Source organism: Eschscholzia californica, unplaced genomic scaffold (assembly GCF_041429995.1).
Source record: "Eschscholzia californica isolate CP2 unplaced genomic scaffold, dmEscCali1.0.p SCAF_1, whole genome shotgun sequence".
In the NCBI taxonomy this organism is placed as follows: Eukaryota; Viridiplantae; Streptophyta; class Magnoliopsida; order Ranunculales; family Papaveraceae; genus Eschscholzia; species Eschscholzia californica.
Genome location: NW_028238198.1, coordinates 31,972,555 through 31,993,849, shown reverse-complemented (window position 1 = coordinate 31,993,849; position 21,295 = coordinate 31,972,555). Strand labels below are relative to the sequence as shown.

Below are 21,295 nucleotides of genomic sequence, written 5' to 3'. Positions count from 1 at the left end.
TTTAATATATCCTTCCTTGATTTGAGCAATGCAAACCCCATTGTCTTCATAAATAATGGTAGGTGACTTTGCAATTCCAAGAAGGTCATATGAAATTCTAATATGACTAATAATAGACCTTAGCCATACACATTCTTTAGTAGCTTCATGAAGAGCAATAATCTCTGAGTGGTTAGAAGATGTAGTGGGCATACTTTGCTTACTTGATCGCCATGAGAAAGCTGTACCGCCACTAGTAAAAACATAACCTGTTTGTGAAACTCCTTTATGTGGGTTAGAGAGATATCCAGCGTCAGTGTATCCTATTACTTGTGAACCATCAGATGAATTCTTCGAATAAAATAATCCCATGTTAGTAGTTTCTCGAAGGTATCGAAGAATATGTTTCACCCCTATCCAATGTCGCTTTGTTGGTGCCGAACTGAACCTGGCTAATAAATTTACCTCAAAAGAAATATCAGGTCTAGTACATTGAGTCAAATATAATAAAACACCGATTACACTTAAATATGGTACTTCAGGACGAAGTAGTGTTTCATTATCTTCCTTAGGACGATAAGGATCTTTTTCGGTATCTAAATATCTGACAACCATTGGAGTACTAAGAGGGTATGCAATGTTCATTCGAAATATTTTCAAAACTTTTTCAGTATATAAATTTTGATGAACAAGTATGCCACTTGTACTTCTCTCAATTTGTAAACCAATGCAGAATTTCGTTTTTCCAAGATTTTTCATCTCAAATTCTTTCTTCAAATACTCTACAGCTTTGGAGACATCTTCAACTGTTCCAATTAGATTTAGAGGGGTTGGGCAAAAGGCCCATTCCTTTCCCCAAAACAAGAAGCAGGCCCACTGCACACAAAGAATGAGGGGCAGGTCCAATAATCAAGTAATGGTGCGAAATTACAACACTAGGAAAACTTTTACTCTTATTTACATAAATTGCCATCCCGAAATTACAGAAATGCCATAAAAAAATCCGGCTTTTCACGTCTCTCTCTCTCTACACTCTATTCTCCACTTTCTCTCTCTACATTCTATTATCCACCGTCATGCTCTTCATCTTTCTCTCTTTCAAATCTAAAATAAATTCTTTCTCTTTTTACAAATATTTTTCTCTTCCTCTTTTTAAATACTTTCTCTCTTTGTGATTTTTTTTCTTTTGTTTTAGGTATGATATTTTCTTAAAATCTTAAAGTTCTTTTCTTTTTTGGATAAATTTGCATTATTTTTTGTCAAATTTTTAATTCCATTTATCTACAGATTTATATTTTTCTTTTCAAGATTCATTCCATTTGTAATCAAAAGTCATATACATTTCTTCCAAAACATAAGTTATTTTAGTGAAATAATTTACTATACTTTATAACATTTACTGTATTTTTGCTTATGTACTAATAGACATGTGTATTGCACACGAATGTATATGTTGACAAATTATGTTTTGGTAAAACTTCAACCGTAAGTTCATGTCATTTTGAAATGTGCAGTACATTTTCTAATGTACTCCTATACAAGTTTGCAACCTACATTTGAAAATATGCATAATCTAATGCAATCACATTTTGGAATATACAGTAAATTAGGAAATGTACTGTAAATTAGGAAATGTACCTTGTACAAGTCTGTACCCCACATTAAGTACCTTCTCCAGACTTGGTTAACAAAGTATTTTTTTTAACCTTAACAAAACATTGTAACTGTACGATATGATAATTTATTGTGTATCGGAAATTGTTTATTTACAGGACACTTTTGTACTGAGATTTATCTTGTGTATCGGGAATTGTTTTATTTACTAGTCTTTGGTTATGTACTAAACACTTTTGTACTGGGAATTTTCTCGTGTACCGGAAACTGTTTTATGGACTGGTCATTTGGTTATTTACTAAACACTTTTTTACTTGGAATTTCCTTGTGTACCGGGAATTGTTTTATGTATTGTACATTTTTTTTATTTCTAGGACACTTTTGTACTAGGAATTATCTCGTGTACTGGGAATTGTTTTATTTACTAACCATTTGGTTATGTACTAAACCCTTTTGTACTGAGAATTTTTTTGTGTACCGAATTGTTTTATGTACTGACCCTTTGGTTATGTACCAGACACTTTTGTACTGGGAATTTTCTTGTGTACTAGGAATTGTTTTATGTTCTAGCTATTTGGTTATGTACTAGACACTTTTTACTGGAAATTTCTTGTGTACAGGGAATTATTTTATGTACTAGTCATTTGGTTATGTACTAGAGACTTTTGTACTGGAAATTTTCTTGTGTACGGGAATTATTTGATGTACTAGTCATTTGGTTATGTACTAGAGACTTTTGTACTCGAAATTTTCTTGTGTACCGGAATTATTTTATGTACTAGCCATATTTGGTTATGTACTAGACATTTTTGTACTGAGAATTTTGTTATGTACTGGGAATTGTTTTATGTACTACCATGTATAGTAAATAATCAAATTTATTAACATCAACAAATGATATACAAACCAAATGAAAGAATATATTTTTAGTACAGTAAAGATCTTAACAAATTTTGTTATGTATAGTAAATAATCAAATGTCCCCTACTATATATATTTTCATATCCTAAACATTTTTTTCTTAAAGATCTTAACAAGATTAATATCAAATTTATTAACATCAACAAATGAAATACAAACCAATCCCACTTTATCATCATCTTCTTCATCATCAACGTCACACTAGAAAAAATACATAATCCTTCCTCGTATCATTCTCACCTCATACGTACAAAAAAAAATGAAATTTATCATCAAACCTTTAAAAACCGAGATTATACATACATACCGAAATTGTCTGATTCTGACTTCTCAATCTTCAACTTTTATGTTCTTGAATCTGAATCTGAGTCTTCAATCTTCAACTTCCATGGTCTTGAAATCATACAAAAATACCAAATTTTGTACTAAAAGATTCAACAAAATTTGGGTCTTCAATTCAGATCTGAACCTCTTTGATCTTGATTCTAGAAAAGAATTATGATAAACCTTGAATCTAAGGCCATGAGATTGAATTAGTGAAGAGAAGATGAACATCGGGTTCAATTTTAAAATTAAGAAATTTTAGAGAGAGAAAGTAAATCCAAGGCCTTGAATCTAAGGCCATGAAGAGAAGAAGAAGACGGGGTTCAACTTTGTTCACAAATGAAGAGAAGAAAAACAGATTTTTGAGAGACTAAATCTTTGTTTCAGAAGCAAAAAAGATTTGTTCATCCATTGAATCAAAAATTCAGATTTGTTGGTTCCATATCCCACCAGTTTTCCCCCTTAAATAAAAACCATCGATCTAACTCTTCAGCAAAACTCAACGATCTTATCCTTCACCATTAAATCATCACTGTAACTCCTCATAAAAATCATCAACAATCTAATTTTTTTTCTCATCAACTGTAACGCCCCAAGCCTTAGCAGTTGCCGATATTGTCCCCGCTTTAACCACTCAGGCCCAAGCCCACACGGGTACAGGGTTTTGTCCTTGGCGAAGGCACCACAAGCCCACCCAAAAGGCCTCGGTACTTACTAAGCTTGAGCTTACACATATAGCCCAGTCTCTGGACACTCTTGTGAGCAATGTGGGACTATTACATCAACCAAGTCTTTTAGAGAGGAAAAGAATAGAAAGTTATGACTCTTTTTTAGAGAGATAAAGATGAGACAGATATTATGAGAATTTAAAATAAGAAGGGTACTAGAGGAACTAATTAAGTTTGGCACATGGACCTGGTGTACTTTTTAGTTTCGATCCCACCAACAACTGAGAATTGGACCTGCAGCTCATTCTCAAATTAGGGTGGGTCTTAACCACAATAACATGGCCCTTTTTGGATTTTTTTCCTCATTTTAGCTTAGATATATATCATAAACATATATTGCAATAATAGAGAATTCAGTATATGATTTCTTAATGAACACACATGGATAAATAGGATCATTTACATATCCTTCCTTAGTCAAATATTCACTAAGGCGATTGTACCACATTCATCCTGATTGCTTTAAACCATATAAAGCTCTATTAAGTTTTAGTGAATACATGACACGTGGTTTTCCTTCTGGTAGTTTGAATCTTTCAGGGACTTTCATATAAATATCAATATCTAGATTGCCATATAGATATGCAGTAACGACATCTAATATATGCATGTCAAGTTTTTCTTTAGCTGCCAGACTGATTAAATATCTAAATGTAATGGCATCCATAACAAGAGAATATGTTTCTTCATAATCTATCCCAGGTTTTTGTAGAAAACCCTGTGTCACAAGTCGTGCTTTATAGCGAACGATCTCATTATTTTTATTTTTCTTACAAAATTTGAACCCAACTGGATTACATCCTTAGGTGTTAGGACCACAGGTCCAAAGACACTACGCTTATTGAGTGAATCTAGTTATGCCTGAATTGCGTCTTTCCATTTCGACCAATCAGGTCTTTTTCGACATTCCTCAATAGAACATCGTTCATAATCATGATTCTCTTTCAGAATCGAGGTTGCCACTGCAAATGAGAATACCTCGTCGACAATTATTTCATTTCGGTCCCACACTTCTTTCGGACATTCATAATTTATAGAGATTTCATCATTGTTTGGTATCTCTGCCTCATCAAGGGCTTCATCCACCTCAAGGGGTGTTTGTTCAGAAAGTGTGGGTGTATCATTAATAGTCTCTTCTAGAGAACTATTATTTTATTATTGGTTCTTCCTCTTTCTAGGGATAGTATCTTTGGAACCAATTGGTCGTCCACGTTGCTGACGTATTTTAGACGACTCATTCGCTATAATAATTTCTCGTGGTCCTTTAGGATTATTAATTCGTGCACGAGCATTAGCAGCATGGATATATGATTCTGTTACCCTTGCTGCATCATTAAATACATCTGGTAGTTTATTTGCGATGCCTTGCAAATGTATTATCCTTTCTACTTCTAGCTCAGAGTGATTTATATAAGGATCAAGATGAGATAAAATTTGTGTAGTCCAACACAATTCGATTTGTTTGTCATTTACTGCAAACGAATTTTCTTCCCTAATGGCGGGAAAACTGTCTCGTCAAAATGACAATTTACAAATCTTGTAGTGAAGTATCACCGGTAGTAGGTTCTAGATACCTGATAATAGATGGTGAATCAAAACCAACATATATCCCCAGACGCCGTTGAGGTCCGAATTTTGTCCGTTTAGGAGGTGTAATTGGCACGTGCACCACACATCAAAAAATACGCAAATGCGCTATGTTTGGTTGATGACCCAAAACAAGTTGCAAAAGAGAATGTTGACCATTCGTTGTGAGTTGTAGGCGGATCAAAGCAGCAGCATGTAATACTGCAGATCCCCATGCAGAAACCGGCAACTTGGTTTTCATCAACATTGGACGTGCAATCAGTTGTATATGTTTTATGAATGATTCTGCTAGGCCATTCGTTGCGAATGCATTATTATGAGTAGACAGAAGATTAACATAGGACCATCTCGCAGAAGCATCTATCAATATCATAAAATATCGAAACGGTCCACGTGGTAGGTGAATATATATCTCCCTGAATTTTTTCTATAAATTTAGGAGATTCGATATGAACTTTTGTGTGAGACGGTCTTATATTTAATTTCCCAATGAGCAAGGTGTTCAAGCAAATTCCTTGCTTATTATAATCTTTTGATTCTGTAGTGGCTGTCCTTGAGAATTCTGAATGATCCAACTCATCATGGTAGATCCCGGGTGTCCCAAACGGTCATCCCAAAGTGTCGTCACACTTGGATCATAAAACTTTTGATTTATGACAACATAAGATTTAACCGTTTTTATTCTTGTAATATACACTACCGAGGATAGAGTTGCCAATCTCTCGAGATCATGCTTCTGGCCCGAAGCGGTTGAAGTAATATACAAATATTCTTTATTATTTTCATCTGTAGTCTCAAGGTGATAACCATTTCGACGCATGTCTTTAAAACTTAACAAATTCTTCAAAGATCTGTTCGAATATAAAGCATCGTCAATGGTTAACTTCGTACCACTTGGTAATGTTATAATTGCTCTGCCAAAGCCGTCAATGAGACTAGATGAACCAGCGATAGTAATAACATTAGCTTTAAATAATTTCAGAGTCAAGAAATACTTTTTACTTAGATGGATTTCGTAGTTCCATTGTCTGCCAGACAAATATCTTCATCATCTCTCGAAAATGTACTTCTAGAATTTATACCTTAATGAACATAAAAGAAAAAAAATAAACATAAGATATCGATAGAAAACATTACATTGCTATACAATAGTAAAAAAATAACAACATTACAAAATTTACAACAACTGGAAATATTATAAAAACACTACTAAGGAGAGTTATAAATTCGATTAATCATTTCGTCAAACTCATCATCGAGTAATTGATCGAACTCATTACTAGTAAGATTTTTATATCCACTACCATAAATATCATTTTCTTCGATGGGGTACTGCAACAACGATGCGACTCTATTCAGATTAATCTCATAATCTGTTATTGTTGACTCGGTCCTGACTTCAGTAAGATATATTTCAACATCGTCAGTTAAATAGTCAGATACATCTAATCTTGTGTTACATGAAAAATCATTGATTTCCATATGATTTGTTTCCACATTGGCAGTATGTTTCTTCAAGGATGTTTGATAAAGATCTATTAGATGTTTAGTAGTCCTACATGTTCTTTGTCAATGCCTGGTCATATCACATTTAAAACAGGGTTGATTCTTCATTTCCGAAGGTTCATTTACTACCTTCTTCCCTTTATTTTGTCGATTATACGACTTGTATCTGTTATCCGAGTTATTTGCCCACCGACCTCGGCCGTTGCCACGACCGCACCCCCCAAAACGGTAACCACCACTTTTGGTATCTTTATTTTGATCGTCACCACGACCATGTTCCTCCAAATTTTTATTGTGGTAGTTGCCACGACCACGACCCTTATGGTTCTGTTCCCGTCTTTCAGTAGAGACAGATGTGGAATAGGTTTCTGAAAAGTTAGTATATCCTGTTGGACGGATTTCTTGATTTTCCATAATTACTTCCCTATTTTGTTCTGCTACAAGAAGACATGAAATTAACTCCGAATGACATTTAAAATTCATATTTCTATACTGCTCTTGCAGATTCATGTTGGATATATGAAACGTGGAAAACGTTTTTTCTAACATTTGTTCTTCAGAAACTGGATAACCACAGTGACCCAATTTTGTATTATTTTAACTAAGACAAAGTTATATTCGGTAACTGTTTTGAAATTCTGCAGCCGCAGGTTTATCCAGTCATTCTGGGTCTTCGGTAAAATAACCTTTTTTAAATGACCGTATCAGTTCTCTAAACATTTCATAATACAAGTAAGTGGGTCTTTCTGATATAAACATTCTGATTTGATTTCTTCACACAAATGATGACGGATTACAATGAGGGCCACTGAGCGCCTGTAGAAAGGTTCATTATTTCCCTCGCAAATTGTCTTGTCTAGTTGTTTGGCCTCTAGATGGACTTCGATTTCAAGCTTCCAAGTAATATAGTTTTTCGCCGATAAGTCGAGGGCTGTAAAATCAACACTCGTTAGAATCGACATATTGAACTTGAAAATTTACGAATTATCTGTAAAGTTTTGGTAGCCCCTTTAGGTTGACTGAAATATTTTCTACGACTAGAGCGTCGTGCTGATAACGTGTGATATATAACTAAACCATAAGTTACAAGTATGTAATTAAGATGTGAGGAATTAATCTAAGATAATGAACTGCCTTTTTTTATTCTCTGGTTTTTCATACATTATAAGTTACAACAAAGGGGTATTTATATTAAAAAAAACAAGTGCCCATATAGTGACACATAAAGTGAGGTAGAGTATTGAAAATTGGAAGAAGGCACCTCCTCCTTGCATGCATGAGTTGGAGATAAGTATCTCCTGCTGAGGGCACCTCATGGCTTCAAGCTTAAGGAAAGACAATCTATGGACAGCCACAATCCCCCATAACAGATAGAAAAATTATGATAGAAAAATTTATATCAATTAGATTGAAGAAAGACAAGCAAATTAGTCCACAAATATGGTAGTGTTCACTACTAATATTTCAAAAAACTCATAACTCATAACTCATAGGAGGTTCTTCGGGGCATGTATAACTTTTTTACCGGTTCGTGTTTTTTTACTGGTTTGTATTTTTTTGCTGGTTTGTATTTTGTTACAATGTATTATGAATAAATGTAATGCTTTATTGATGCGTCAGAGAGTGACTTACCGAAAATTATCTTTTCACCGATGGTGATGAGATAGAGATGACAATACTTGTAAAGACACTCTAACGCTCAACTCAGTTCAATATAGTAGGTTGGAAGTCAAACTATCAAAGAGTAATGATCAACCCCCCTTTTTCAGGACAACAACCCTTGATTGAAGTTGTAAGAGTTTAGCTTCCACCTTAGAGATCAAGAATTCGAGGCACGCTGACAGTTCAAAAAAAAAAAATTAGGACAACTTATGTTGTTTATATGGGCGTGCAATTGTTTATATCATTGCAATGACATTGATACATTAATGAGACGTGATAAACACCATAACCGTCAAATTTAAACTCTAACAGAAATGAGTCTAAAGTCCAACTAAACAGTTAACATCATAAAGCCAACTAAACAGTTAACATCATAAAGCCAACTGAAACTACGTACCTATAGTCCAACTAAATTACTTTATTTTATACCTTTATGGTGTGACATTGATACATTAATGAGACGTGATAAACACCATAACCCTCAAATTTAAACTCTAACAGAAACGAGTCGAAAGTCGAACTAAACAGTTAACAGCCTAAAGCCAACTGAAAATATGTGCCTATAGTCCAATTGAATTATTTTATTTATACCTCTATAGTGTGTTTGGATGAAGGAATCATGAAGCTCTGGATTCATGAGTCCTCTGAATTCATGGTTCCATGGGTTCATTACTCAAAATGATTTCTTTTAGGTTGTTTGGTAACTTATAAGAATTCTACTATTTATAATTATTTGACTTTTTCGTAAAGCTTATTTAGAAAAATAACTAAAGGAACCTTTCTTTGGAACATCGTTTTTCAAAAGCATTCGTTTTTTATTCTTTTCTTAGAAAAATCATTTATTTTAAATTTTTGTTTCCGATTTTTTTTTCAGAAACCGTTTTGTTCCTGAAAAACAATTTATTACTTTTGTAACCCATCTTTCCCGAAAATATATTTCAGTTTTCGTTTTTCCAATATAATTGTTATTCTCCGAAAAACCAATTGTTTCTCGAAAACATTTTTCTTCGAAAATTGTATTTTTCGGGAAAAACGGTTCTTCGGGGAAAACGATTTTCATGAAATTTTTTTGGAGAAAATCCGGTTTTGAAAAAAAAATAATTTAAAAACAATTTCGGAATAAAGAAATTTCAGAAAAAAAGGTTACCGGGGAAAAAAATGATTTTCTAGGAAAAAAGAATATCGGGGGAAACAATTTTCAAAAATAAGCGGTTATCGGAAAAAATCTCGAGAAAAATCGATTTTCGAGAGAAAAAGAGTCTTGGGAAAAGTGATTTTCGGAACAAATGATTTTATCGAGAAAAAACGGGTTTTCAGTGAAAAAAGTTTTTTGGGAAATTATTATTTTTTTATTTTGGGGGAAAAAACTGTTTTCGAGAAAAAAAATTACGATTTTCGGGGAAAAAAGCAGAGTAAGCAAAAAAAATATTTTTTAAAAGAAATATTTTATAAAAATAGTTTTAGGTTAGAAATTTTGGTTCATTAATCCAAAATTCTACCAAATCTTAGTGGGTAGGGTGAGATTTTAGTCAAATACAAATTTTAGACTTAGAGCATCTTCAATGCAAAACTAAAAAAGACTCAAATTGTTCTATGTCTCAAGGCTCAATTGAGTTTCTCTTTCCTAGATGTCTATGTTGAGATCCTCAAGTCAAAAGACATCTCCAATGTAACACTCTAAAAACTTAGAAATAACTTAGGTATCATTTCCTAGATGGTTAGATTTGCTTTTGATATCGAGTGTCAATTGAGATCCTCAAAAGAAATCTCAAAGATTGAGTGTCAATTGAGATCCTCAAAAAAAATCTCAAATATTAAGTGTTAATTGAGATCCTCAAAAGAAATCTCAGATATCTCAACATTAAATGATGCTAAGTCATTTTGAGATCCAAATTGAGTGTTGCATTGGAGAGAGTTTTTATAAAAGAAAGGGTTATTTCCCAAATAGCCCCCAACTTTGTGACCAGCTTCCTACCTAGCCCCCTACTTTATCAATATTTCCATATGACCCCTTTTTTCAGTTACCGTTAACTCTCCGTTAACCAGTCATTATTTCTCTCTCCTCCATCTCACCACTTCTCTCTGCCACCTCATGTATTCGCCACCTCATCGTCTTCACTGGTGAAGGTCGTCGGCCGACCAATTTCCGACCGGCGACCTCCAAACACACCATTAATAACTTAAGTTCAATAAACTATGGATTTTACCTCTTATGAGAATCGAACCTGGGACGTCCAAAGTTTCAGAGATTATGTCAATATTATTGACCACTTGGACAACCAATTGTTGACGAACCCATTACCTATTGAAATTGCAGAGGTCGCCCAACGAGTTATACCGAGCAGGTGTGGCTTGGGCGGGCAAATGTCTTAACCCAAGTCTACCCATTAAAACTCGGCGGGGCGGACAGGTTCTACCCCAATCGAGCAGCGAACACCCATGGACAGTTGCGGGGGTGCCCTCGGACGGGTCTGGGCCGACCGATATATTTCCCACCCCCGGATGGATGACATATTACCATGGCACATATTACAGCTTATTTCAAGCTAGTCCAAACGCGACCTTAGGTATCATACATCTATGATCTTAACCAGGCTTCTTTACTGTACAATGACGACCGTATTCATCATCTTCCCCACCAAGTTACTGTAAATTTCCCACTCGCCTTAGGTCTAGAAAGTCCGATCATCTTCCTAGATCAAAGAAAACACACACTCTCTCTCACTCTCCATAGTTTCTCACTCTTTTTGTCTCTAGATCTGGAGGGCGAGAAGAGAAGCAATGGCAAGGAAAATGGAGTGGGCAGCAAGAGCAGATCACCTAGGAGGAATTCCTAGGAAATTGATGATTATGAGTGTAGGATCTTTCGCTAAAATATTCACCAGTTTCCTCAACTCCACTACTGTTCACAACTCTGAAACCCTAATTCATCTGGTTCAATCTCGTCCTCCTGGTGTACCTCTCATCACCGTTAGTAATCACATGTCTACGTTAGTCACTTCTGTTAAATCCTTTTATATTTTGTTCTTTTAACGTCAATTTACATGCAGATTACATGTATGAAATTTAGATGACCGAGGAACAAGTTTTGATTAGTATAAGTTTAATAATGATCTGTTGATCTGAAATTGAGTTTTCTTTGGTAATCTGTTCTTTAATTTGAGTTGTTAATTTGGGAGGAAATTGGATTGTAGGTTGGATGATCCTCTAATGTGGGGATTTAAGGGTTTCCCAATAACTGATGCAAGAATAGCACGATGGGTACTGGCAGCAGAAGATATTTGCTTCAAAAGAGCAATCTTTTCATACTTTTTCCGACTTGGTATGCATCTTTTCTCTCAATTTACATCTTTATGCTCAAATTGTATGATCATTTCGGATATTCCATTCTAGTATCATTTTAGTTATTTATTAAAATCAGTTACTTGCAACGTGCTATTTATACCGAGCTTCGAGTTGGTACTTTAAGAATCTAACGTGTCTGCTCAATTTATTTTTACTAGGCTTAGAAAGTGATATTGGTAAATTCTATAGCATTTTATGTTTGTAAAGTTGTGTTCGAATATTAAATAACGTAAGTATTGGAACCTGAAATTGTTTCTACATACAAGTTTATAAGGCTATCATGGATACCCTGCATATGCCATTTTTCGTCGAGGTTCCTTATCTTATATCTTATACCAATTTAATACATGATCTTAGATATCTTAGATCTCCCACATCTGTCATGTTTTAACGAATCATTGAGGTTTACTAGGAACTAGTGCGCCGCCGAATATCACTCACCGAACTCCAAGTCTTACTCTACGTAAAAAATCAGGGATATCTAGATCTCTCACATCCTTCCTGTTTAAAGAAATATTTCGAATTTTACTTTTTGGTTTGGGACGACTCGCTGTACACTTGTAATCGTTTTAAGTTATTTTCTTCCCTTGTTCAGAAATAGAAGTCTAAATAAGGAGTGTGTTTCTAACTTAGTGAAATGTACAGGTAAATGCATACCTGTAACAAGAGGTGGTGGGATCTATCAAGAGAGCATGAATGAAGCTCTTGATCGCTTGAATGAGGGAGCTTGGGTATCCCCTTATCATCCTCTGATTCTTACACTTTTACTCAATAAATTATTTGTTTACAGGGAAAATATAAATTACCCATCTAATGACCCTAGATACAGATTCGTCGTCAAGTCTCCGTGATGAGTACTTATTTAGAATGGAGTATTAAAAACCACTCTATATTTGGTTGCAATCCATCCAAAAAAAAAAAAAAAATCTTTTTTCACATCAACTTGTGGGGCAGCAACTTCATCTTTGTAACTTTTTTGACTGCTTCCTTTGAATTTCGTGGAGCCCAGTCGTTTAATCATGGATTTGAGTATCTCCAACTTCTAAATTCTGACTCTTCAGTATATCTATTCATTCAACTTCTTGGAAAAGGAAAAGAAAAACTGAAAACAGAGAAAATGCAAAAAAGCGAAGAAACTATGGTCGCTGGCTACTGATTGTTAAACGACTGGTCTGCATAGTGGTTTCTAAAAACTTTATATTAAGACGAAAAAGAAGTTGTACAAAAGAACAAAACAAAAACAAAAAAGAAGAGGGAAGGGATAATGTGAAAAACAGACTCCCCACATCATCCAAGCCTCCCAATTCACCACAACATCGTGAAAGGAAACAAGCCTAAAAGTCTCAATATTTTTTATCCAAAGGAATATTGTTCCTTTCACATCCTCCATGTCCACTTTAGTCTTTAAGTTCTCCTCTTTGAAGATCTTGTTATTCATGTCCTTCCAAATATTCCATATAATGGCTGCCGGCACAAGACTCCATACTGGTCTTCTGTTTGTTTCTTCCATAAGCCCCCCATTGGTTAACCATCATTTAAATGCTATCGGGCTTGCACCATTGTATATTCAGTGAAGAGGTGAAGTAGTCCCGAAGGGTAGCCGACACGTTACACCTAAAAAATAGATTATCTGTTGATTCTTCCTCATTCATACATAGTATACACCTGCTAGGGAGCACAAAACCTCTAATCTTCAAGTTCCCAATAGTGGGGACTTTATTAAGGACCACAACCCACAAAAAGAAACCTATTCTTGGGGGGATTGCCTTCTTCCAAATAGAATTGATGATGCTAGGTTCCAAGAGCTGATCCTCATTGTTGAGACGAGAGTAGCAGTGTCTAACCGAGAGCGTGCCTGTCTTCTTATGCTTCCAAATCCTTGTGTCTTTGCCCTCAGAGAGACTAACTGAGTACTCTTCAAGAATCTGACATGTATTGTTGTATCTCCCAGTCGTTGAGGTTTCTTCTTGACCTGATGTACCATGCTTTGCTCTCCTGATCATAATATCTTGTAACTGAGGCTTTCTTATCCACCTACACAGCATAGACATCAGGATACCTGTCCTTTAGTGGTGCATCTCCTAACCACAAGTCAGATAAAAAACTAATGCTCTCACCATTTCTCAGCTCCCATCTCGAAATTCCCTTGAATTTTTCACTTAACACCTGAATGTCTTTCAACACACTGCACCCATACGTATTTCTTTTATTAGAAATAGTCCACTCCTTAATATTATAACCATATTTCTCGGCAATGAGATTCCTCCAAAGACTTCCCTGTTCTTGAGTAAACCTCCAAATCCATTTCATTAGAAGAGCTTGGTTCATGATTTTAAGTTTTTTAATCCCTAGGCCACCTTTCTTACGACTAATACAAACCGAAGCCCAGGCCACCCAATGCAAGCTCTTGTGACCCTTGGTACCATCCCATAAGAAAGTCGCCATCTTTCTATCTATGTCCTTCAGTATACCCATTGGCACAACAAAAAGGGAGAGATAATAGACAGGAAGGGCTTGAAGAACTGACTTAATCAAAGTCACTTTACCACCTTTAGAAAGCAAGTTAGACTTCCAAGCAGCCAGTTTCTTGTTGATTGTTTCAATGACTGGGTTCCACAGATGTTTTGCTTTGTATTGTTCCCCCAAAGGTAACCCTAAGACGTTGGGAGGGATTCCTCCCATCCCCCAAATTTTATAGTAAGCTCATGGTTAATGTTATTTTCCCCGACCTTAGCCACCTTGAAGATATAAGTTTTGTCCATATTGACTTTTAACCCATAAGCTATTTCATACCATATGAGGATGTCCCTCAATCTTCTGACTTGGGTGATGTCTTCTTTAATGAAAAACAAAGTATCATCAGCGAACTGAAGGTGATTTATGCTCTGACCTGAGTTGGAGACTTTAAACCCTTTTAACCACCTTCTATTCTCAGCTTGTTGGAGACATCGACTAAGCACTTCACCCACCAACAAGAAAAGGAGGGGGGAGGGCCTACCATTCAAGAGGATGGAGAAAGTAGCTGTAGAAATGCATGAATAAATCCAACTTCTCCATTTGTATCCAAAACCCACCCGTTCCATAGCTTGGTATAAGAAATCCCAATTAATCCTATCACGCGCCTTCTCTAGGTCTGCCTTAATAACCAAACCCTTGCCATCTTTTTTTCCTCCTTGAATCAATCAACTCATTCGCAATAAGGACCCCATCAAGGATCTGCCTGCCACCCACAAAAGCTCCTTGGAAAGAAGATATGAGAGGATCCGAACAATTGGCCAGTCTCGAAGCCAACACCTTAGTAAGAATTTTATAAGGGCCTCCTACTAAGCTAATTGGCCTGAATCCCGAGAATTTAGAGCTCTTAACTTTCTTTTGGATAAGGACAATAAACGTATGGTTTAGTCTCCATTGAAGGAGGCTGTGTTAAAAAACTCCTGGTACATATCCATCATATTGTCCTTGATGATATCCCAACATTTCCTGAAGAAGGAGATGGGGAATCCATCCGGCTCAGGGGCCTTATCACTGGCCAAATGCTGCAATGCCTCAAGAATCTCTTCTTCAGAGATGTCTTTCTCAAGAGACTCAGCTGACTCTAAGGAAATAGACGGGAGATGCATACCTTCAATCCCTGGGCTCCATTGTCTAGGCTCACAGTATAGATCACTGGAGTATCTAATGGCCTCAACAACTATATCTTCTTCATCTGCCAATGCTTCATTATCTTTCAAGATGATGCTGATTCTATTCTGTCGGTTTCTGCACTCAAGGATTTTATGAAAATATGTTGAGTTCCTATCACCTGCCTTCAACCATTGAGTGCGCGACTTCTGCCTAATGCTAACTTCTTCAAGGTACATAAGCTTCTCCAACTTTATCTTCATATTTCTTCTGATGTTGAACTCCTCGTCTGTGAGTATTTGAATTTCTTCTTTCTGGTTCAACTGGCTAATATCCCTTTGAAGCTTAGAAAAGTTCAAGTTGAGACTCTTGAATCTCGACCAAACCTTCAACTTATCCTTAATGTACTGTAGTTTGATCCAAATAGTATGTCCTGTTGACCCTGCTGTAGAAGGCTCCAACCACCAACACATGACATTATCCACGAAATCCTTCTCCAGCATCCATCTTTCTTCATCAATTCTCAAGAGGATTGGAGTGTGATCAGAAATAGGTCTAGGGAGGACCATCTGCTCCACCCTAGGATATTTGTCTTCCCAGCTGTTGTTGATTAAGAACCTGTCCAAAACACTCAGAACAGGATTCTCCTGGTTATTCGTCCAAGTGAAACCTAGACCTTGCTTAGGTAGATCTATGAGGCTATTTCTATCCACCCAGTCACCAAACCCTCTCATACTCCTCCCATTCTTCTTTTTATGAAGAAATCTTATAACGTTAAAAATCACCTCCCACACACCATAGGAGATGCCATTTATTAGCCATAGCATCAAGCTCCTCCCAAAAATCAATTCTCCTAGCTTTTAGACAAGGCCCATACACACCAGTAAACACCCAAGAGAAACCATCTACTTTGTTCTTCATTAACAGAGATAAACAAAATACACCCTTAGAAACATCAAGAACTTAGAAAATATTCCCATATACATAGGATACCACCTGAAGCTCCCTCAGAAGGAAGAGCTTCTTAACTACAAAAATTACTACCCCAAACACTTCTAATAACAGAAGGAAAAAACTACTACATTTAGTTTCTTGTAAACATAAAAGAGACACCTTACCTTCCCTAACAACTTTTCGAACTGCTAATTTCTTTGTTGGCCTCCCTAGACCTCTGATGTTCTAACTGAAGATGTTTAGGGACATGGAGGTTTGGCTCCCTTCTTGCTTACCTCTGCTTTAGTCTTCTTCACCACCGAACTGCTCTCAGCCAAGCCCCATTTCATATTCTTGAGCTCTCTGCTCGAAACTGCTGGCCGCTTTCTGTTGCCTTTACTACCTTCCTCCTCATTCACCTGAAGTGCAACTGCCATTCCCACCTTCTCATGGATACCTTGGATGTAAGGCACCATCGCTTTGCTAAGATCTCCCTGGTTTCCATCTGGCCGAACAACAGCTAAAGGCGTAGCTACTACCACCTCCGAGTCCACCTCTGCTTTCTTGTTGGTCTTAGACTCTAAACCTATTCCTTCAGCTTCCATGACTTCGATGATCTTCTTCTCGTAGTCATCAGTTCTTGAAAACCCTAGTTTGATGCTTGTCTCAATCAAGTGAGCCATCCTTTCGTCCTCCCCCATCGAGCTAAAGTCTGTTTGTTTACCTCCCATCGAGAGTGGGTCCAAAGCTTCCTTGACCTGACTTTCCTGAGTTGGGCTCCTCCTGGGCTTGGGCAGCTTCTTGGACTTTCTCTTAGTGGTATTGCCTTTATAAGGGACCCTCTCAACGGTCCAAAGAATTCTTCTTGGGCTGGATTGAAGCTTAACCTTCCTCATGCGCTTATAGGTTATCCCTTTGGCCCACTTCCTGGCCTCATTAGCAACTTGGGTCATGGCATTGACCAAGTCTTCCCTTATCTCAATACCTTTCATCTCTCGCATTCCCGCCAACTTCTTGGTCAACTCTGCAGAGGTCAGAGGCTGACTTTCCACCATCACACTCTTTCTTTTTCTATCATCACGCGTCAGCTCCATAGCAAGTCCACCTTGCTCAACAGTTTCCTTTTCCATGCCAAGTGGACTCCTTCTGATGGTTTGTCCATTCCAACGGCTACTACCCCTACTTCCATACCCTATTCCTTCGTACCTTTCGTACTTTCTTCAACGGTAGCATCTGCCATCGGAGGTTGAAAGTCCGGTACCTTCACCAGCGACTGAATCAGCTGTTGCTCTAAACGACTTTCAGCTATGGACTTAGATTTGAAATGGATATTGTAACCAGCTCCTTCATCCAGCAACACTTTCCTTTCCGCAAGAGAACCAGAGGGCTTCACCTCAACATTAACTACAACATACTGGAGATTCTTCAAAGTGCGAGTTTCCTCCATGATTTCGATAACCTCACCCAAATCAGCCACGAGTACTTCGAATATCTTCTCGTTCCAGAGATTAAAAGGAAGACCATAGTTGTGAACCTCCATGATGTTGTGTCTACAACCGAGATTCATGTTGGCGTCCAACTGCTAAAAAGGATTCTCTTTCCTATGTTAGGGTCGATCATAAATTTCTTGTCCTAAGAGCATCGAGGGGTTCATCTGACCTCACTATCGCCGAACTGCCATTAAAAGGTGTCCACCTCTGAATGTCCTAACAAACTTTTGATCAGATCTTCAACATCCCACCAATAACTGTTTGGGGATTCCACTTCGACGACTACTGTTTTCGACCAGTCAACTTTGACGATGTCTTAGAAAACCATAATAGGGTTTGAGGAAGAAGGGTAGAGAATGGTTTTGAGATGATGAAGATGGTTTGGACTTTGGGATTATGGTGTTGAGGGGGTTTGGCTTTATAGAAGCTGGGAGGATCCTTAGGGTTCTTGGGCCCCGTCCTACCAAACCTAGCCCTCATAAGTGCATGATCTCCCATTGGGCGAATCTGGGGGATAGATTGAGTGTGAGTGTTACCTTTAGCATGCTGGCTAATCTTTCTTATCTCCCGATCCATCAGTTGACCCTTTACCTTCTCAAGGTGTATCTTAGAGTATGGGACTTTGTCCGCGTGGGGAAGAGAAAGAGTGGGATTTCTCGAAACCGGTTTCACCATTAACGCCTCTTGGAAATCTATGGCTACGTAAAAGTCAGAAATCACCTCTGCTATACCTTTAGCCATCTTATCCCATCCTTCAACATCTTTTCCCATGGGAATGCAGATAGATTTTTTGCTGTTGTTACCATCTCCTACTTTATCAGCCCAAATATATTCTCCTCTCTTGTTCGCCATAACTTCCCACAACCAAAGATTAGATCCATCTCTAAAAATAGCAAGTTTCTGAACTTCCCTCTTTTTTACCTTATCATTATAAGATATAAAAGTGAAGGCCCTCAAGCTCTTGATACCTTCTGACGTTAGATTAATAGGCTAATAGCCCATTCCCTATAAGAACCTTGTTCAGAGATGAGAAATCTGCCTCCTCGAAGCTGGGAGAGGAGGATTCTCTTGTTTTCTATGTCGATATATATACCGTTCATGGATTAGGAGAATTGATAAGTTTAAGAATGTATCCTACCTAGATGTTGTAGTTCATTGGGAGGCTTGGATGTCGTGAAATATCCGCTTTAAGCCACCCCTCTCTCTGTATATAGCTTTTTCTCCTTTAATATATTCATTCTAAGTTTCAAAAAAAATATATATATACCGTTGATGACTGCCATCTACTAAAGTCCGGCGAGACGGTACCCCCTATTGATACACTCAGCTCACCAGACGGCGCTATACCAAAATGGCAAAATCTACGATTTTGTGCAGTGGCAGTAGCGATGGACTGGTTTACTGCGATCTCAAGGGTAGGAGTTGCTGCCGGAAGTTAGTCGATGAACACCCCCTTTTCCGACGAAAGCCCAGCAATACGGTATTCCCTATCGATGCACTCAGTTTACCAGTCGGCGCTATACCAGAATCTACGATTCTGTGCAATGGTGTTAGCGAGGGGAATGGTTTACTGCGATCTCAAGGGTGAGTTCTGTTACCGGTCGATGATCGGAAAAGTACGCCTGAGTCAGAGCTTCAACCGCTTTCAGAGTTGACTTTTTCTGAAAACTTCCTTTTAATCTCATTATAGCAGTATATGAAACATATGGATCAGGTAGAATCTAAGGGTCCTTGAAATCGTTGTTGCATCAGCTACACCGTGATAAATTAGGCTATTGGTAGTACATATACCCTATGTATCAGGTCAATCTGCTATGTTTTGTTTGCCATAGTTTTTCTTCTCTCAGTTTATGTGAGAATTTCTGTTTTTGTGATTCTGAATCCATCTGAAGCTCTTCTTTATCTCTAAGGTGTAGTTGCATACATTCCCAGAAGGAAAAGTATCCCAAGAAGATGCACATATCAGACGATTAAAATGGGGAACTGCTAGTCTAATTGAGCGAGCATCAATAACACCGATAGTTTTGCCAATTGTGCACTGCGGTTTTGAAAAGGTATGTTTGTATATGACTTGTTCATCTGTTCCAATAATGCATGGTGAAGTATATTACTTTTATGCATGACATTTTGTTTCCAATACTACATGGTACTAAAGTTGGCCTTTTATGTACTTCCCATCTTTTTGAGCCCTTCCAAATAATACTCAACCTGGTAGATCAGAGTTGTCTACCACTTTTATTGGAGTATACCTTCCGATATGTGGACTCAGCTATGGCGTTTTGTATGCGTTATATTCGCCCTTTAAAACTGATTGAGACTTGTATTTCATTTTGATAATCTGATTTACATGAATGAGTGTCTGATGAGGGACGAGCACCAACTTAATGATTTCGAAGGATACTTTGTTGAATGTATGGTTATATTCTCTATTTGATTGGGAAACCTTGTAAATTTATGGTTTCTTGCTACTTGACCATGTTGGAAAAATCCATAACGTAGTTTTTGAAACCCTTCATCTTTGTGTGCAAGTGCAACCCTCTCAACTTCCAAGTGGTTTAGAAGTCTTAACCCATTTAGTTTCTTAGCTTTTGTACAATTGGTAACATTCGTGACTATTTGATTCTGAATCATGTAGAGCCAAGTGAGGATAGCTTGGCTTGTGAGTGGAGTGTGGGGAAACACTACAGACCCGAGTTCGAGTCCTCACTTGGAAACTGGAGGCTTTGCCCAGCCGTTAACAGTTAACTCCAGGGCACGGGAAGAAAATAAAAAAAGAAATCCTGAATCATTTAACAGATATTCAATTGGAACTGGGTTAGAACGCAAAAACTCTTAAGAAATCAAACAACCTTGTGCTTTGTTCTTTCCCTCTCTCCAGTCTTATGTTACCTTCAAATTGTTCCTTGTTATTTCAGGTTATGCCGGAAGAAGCTTTCTTTGGGAGAAGGCCTCTTGTCCCACTGGTCAATAAAGATATTAAGATCGTTATAGGCGAGCCAATGGAATTCGATCTTCCGAAATTGAGGCGAAAAGCTATATCCGTGTCTCGGGAACAATCTATTAGCAACTTAGGGTGGCCAACCACCTCTAGTCATGGTCTGGACGAGGCAGCACAAAGATGGCTCTATACATCAATGTCCGATCAGATCCGTACTGTTATGGAAAGCTTGCGCGAACTGAGTAGATCATTTATAAAATTGAAGGTATGAAATTTTAGGTTTTCATTATTTTAAACTGCAAAAGAGAAATCCAATTATGACAGATCAACATTGGGTGGAGGTTTACATTGTCTTCTACTTCTCCAAGATTCTGCAGGTATGAGGATGACAATAATACTCCATTATATATATATATATATATATATATATATATATATATATATATATATATATATATCATCTTAAACCGTATCTCACGTTTGAGGAACATTAGATACTTCATTATATCTACATATATTTGTTAGAACTTAGAAGTTTAGAACAAACCATTGTTAGGTATTTTTTTTCCTAAACTAGATTTGAAATCTGGTTCGAAGTATGAATAGACTCGAATCAGACTTCAAAATGTTTGTTTTTGTCTAACTTG

At 37.1% G+C, this 21,295-nt stretch overlaps 1 protein-coding gene across 1 annotated transcript; it reads left to right on the top strand.

Annotated features, from left to right (window-relative positions):
• The first annotated feature begins 10,837 nt into the window (after positions 1-10,837).
• Positions 10,838-21,194, top strand: LOC147566108 (Phospholipid/glycerol acyltransferase family protein). The gene is made up of 5 exons (XM_086652581.1): positions 10,838-11,311; positions 11,516-11,643; positions 12,312-12,397; positions 19,627-19,764; positions 20,626-21,194. The coding sequence occupies exons 1-5, from the start codon at positions 11,103-11,105 to the stop codon at positions 20,917-20,919; spliced, it is 855 nt and encodes a 284-aa protein (XP_086508707.1). The 5' UTR covers positions 10,838-11,102; the 3' UTR covers positions 20,920-21,194.
• The last annotated feature ends 101 nt before the right edge of the window (positions 21,195-21,295 follow it).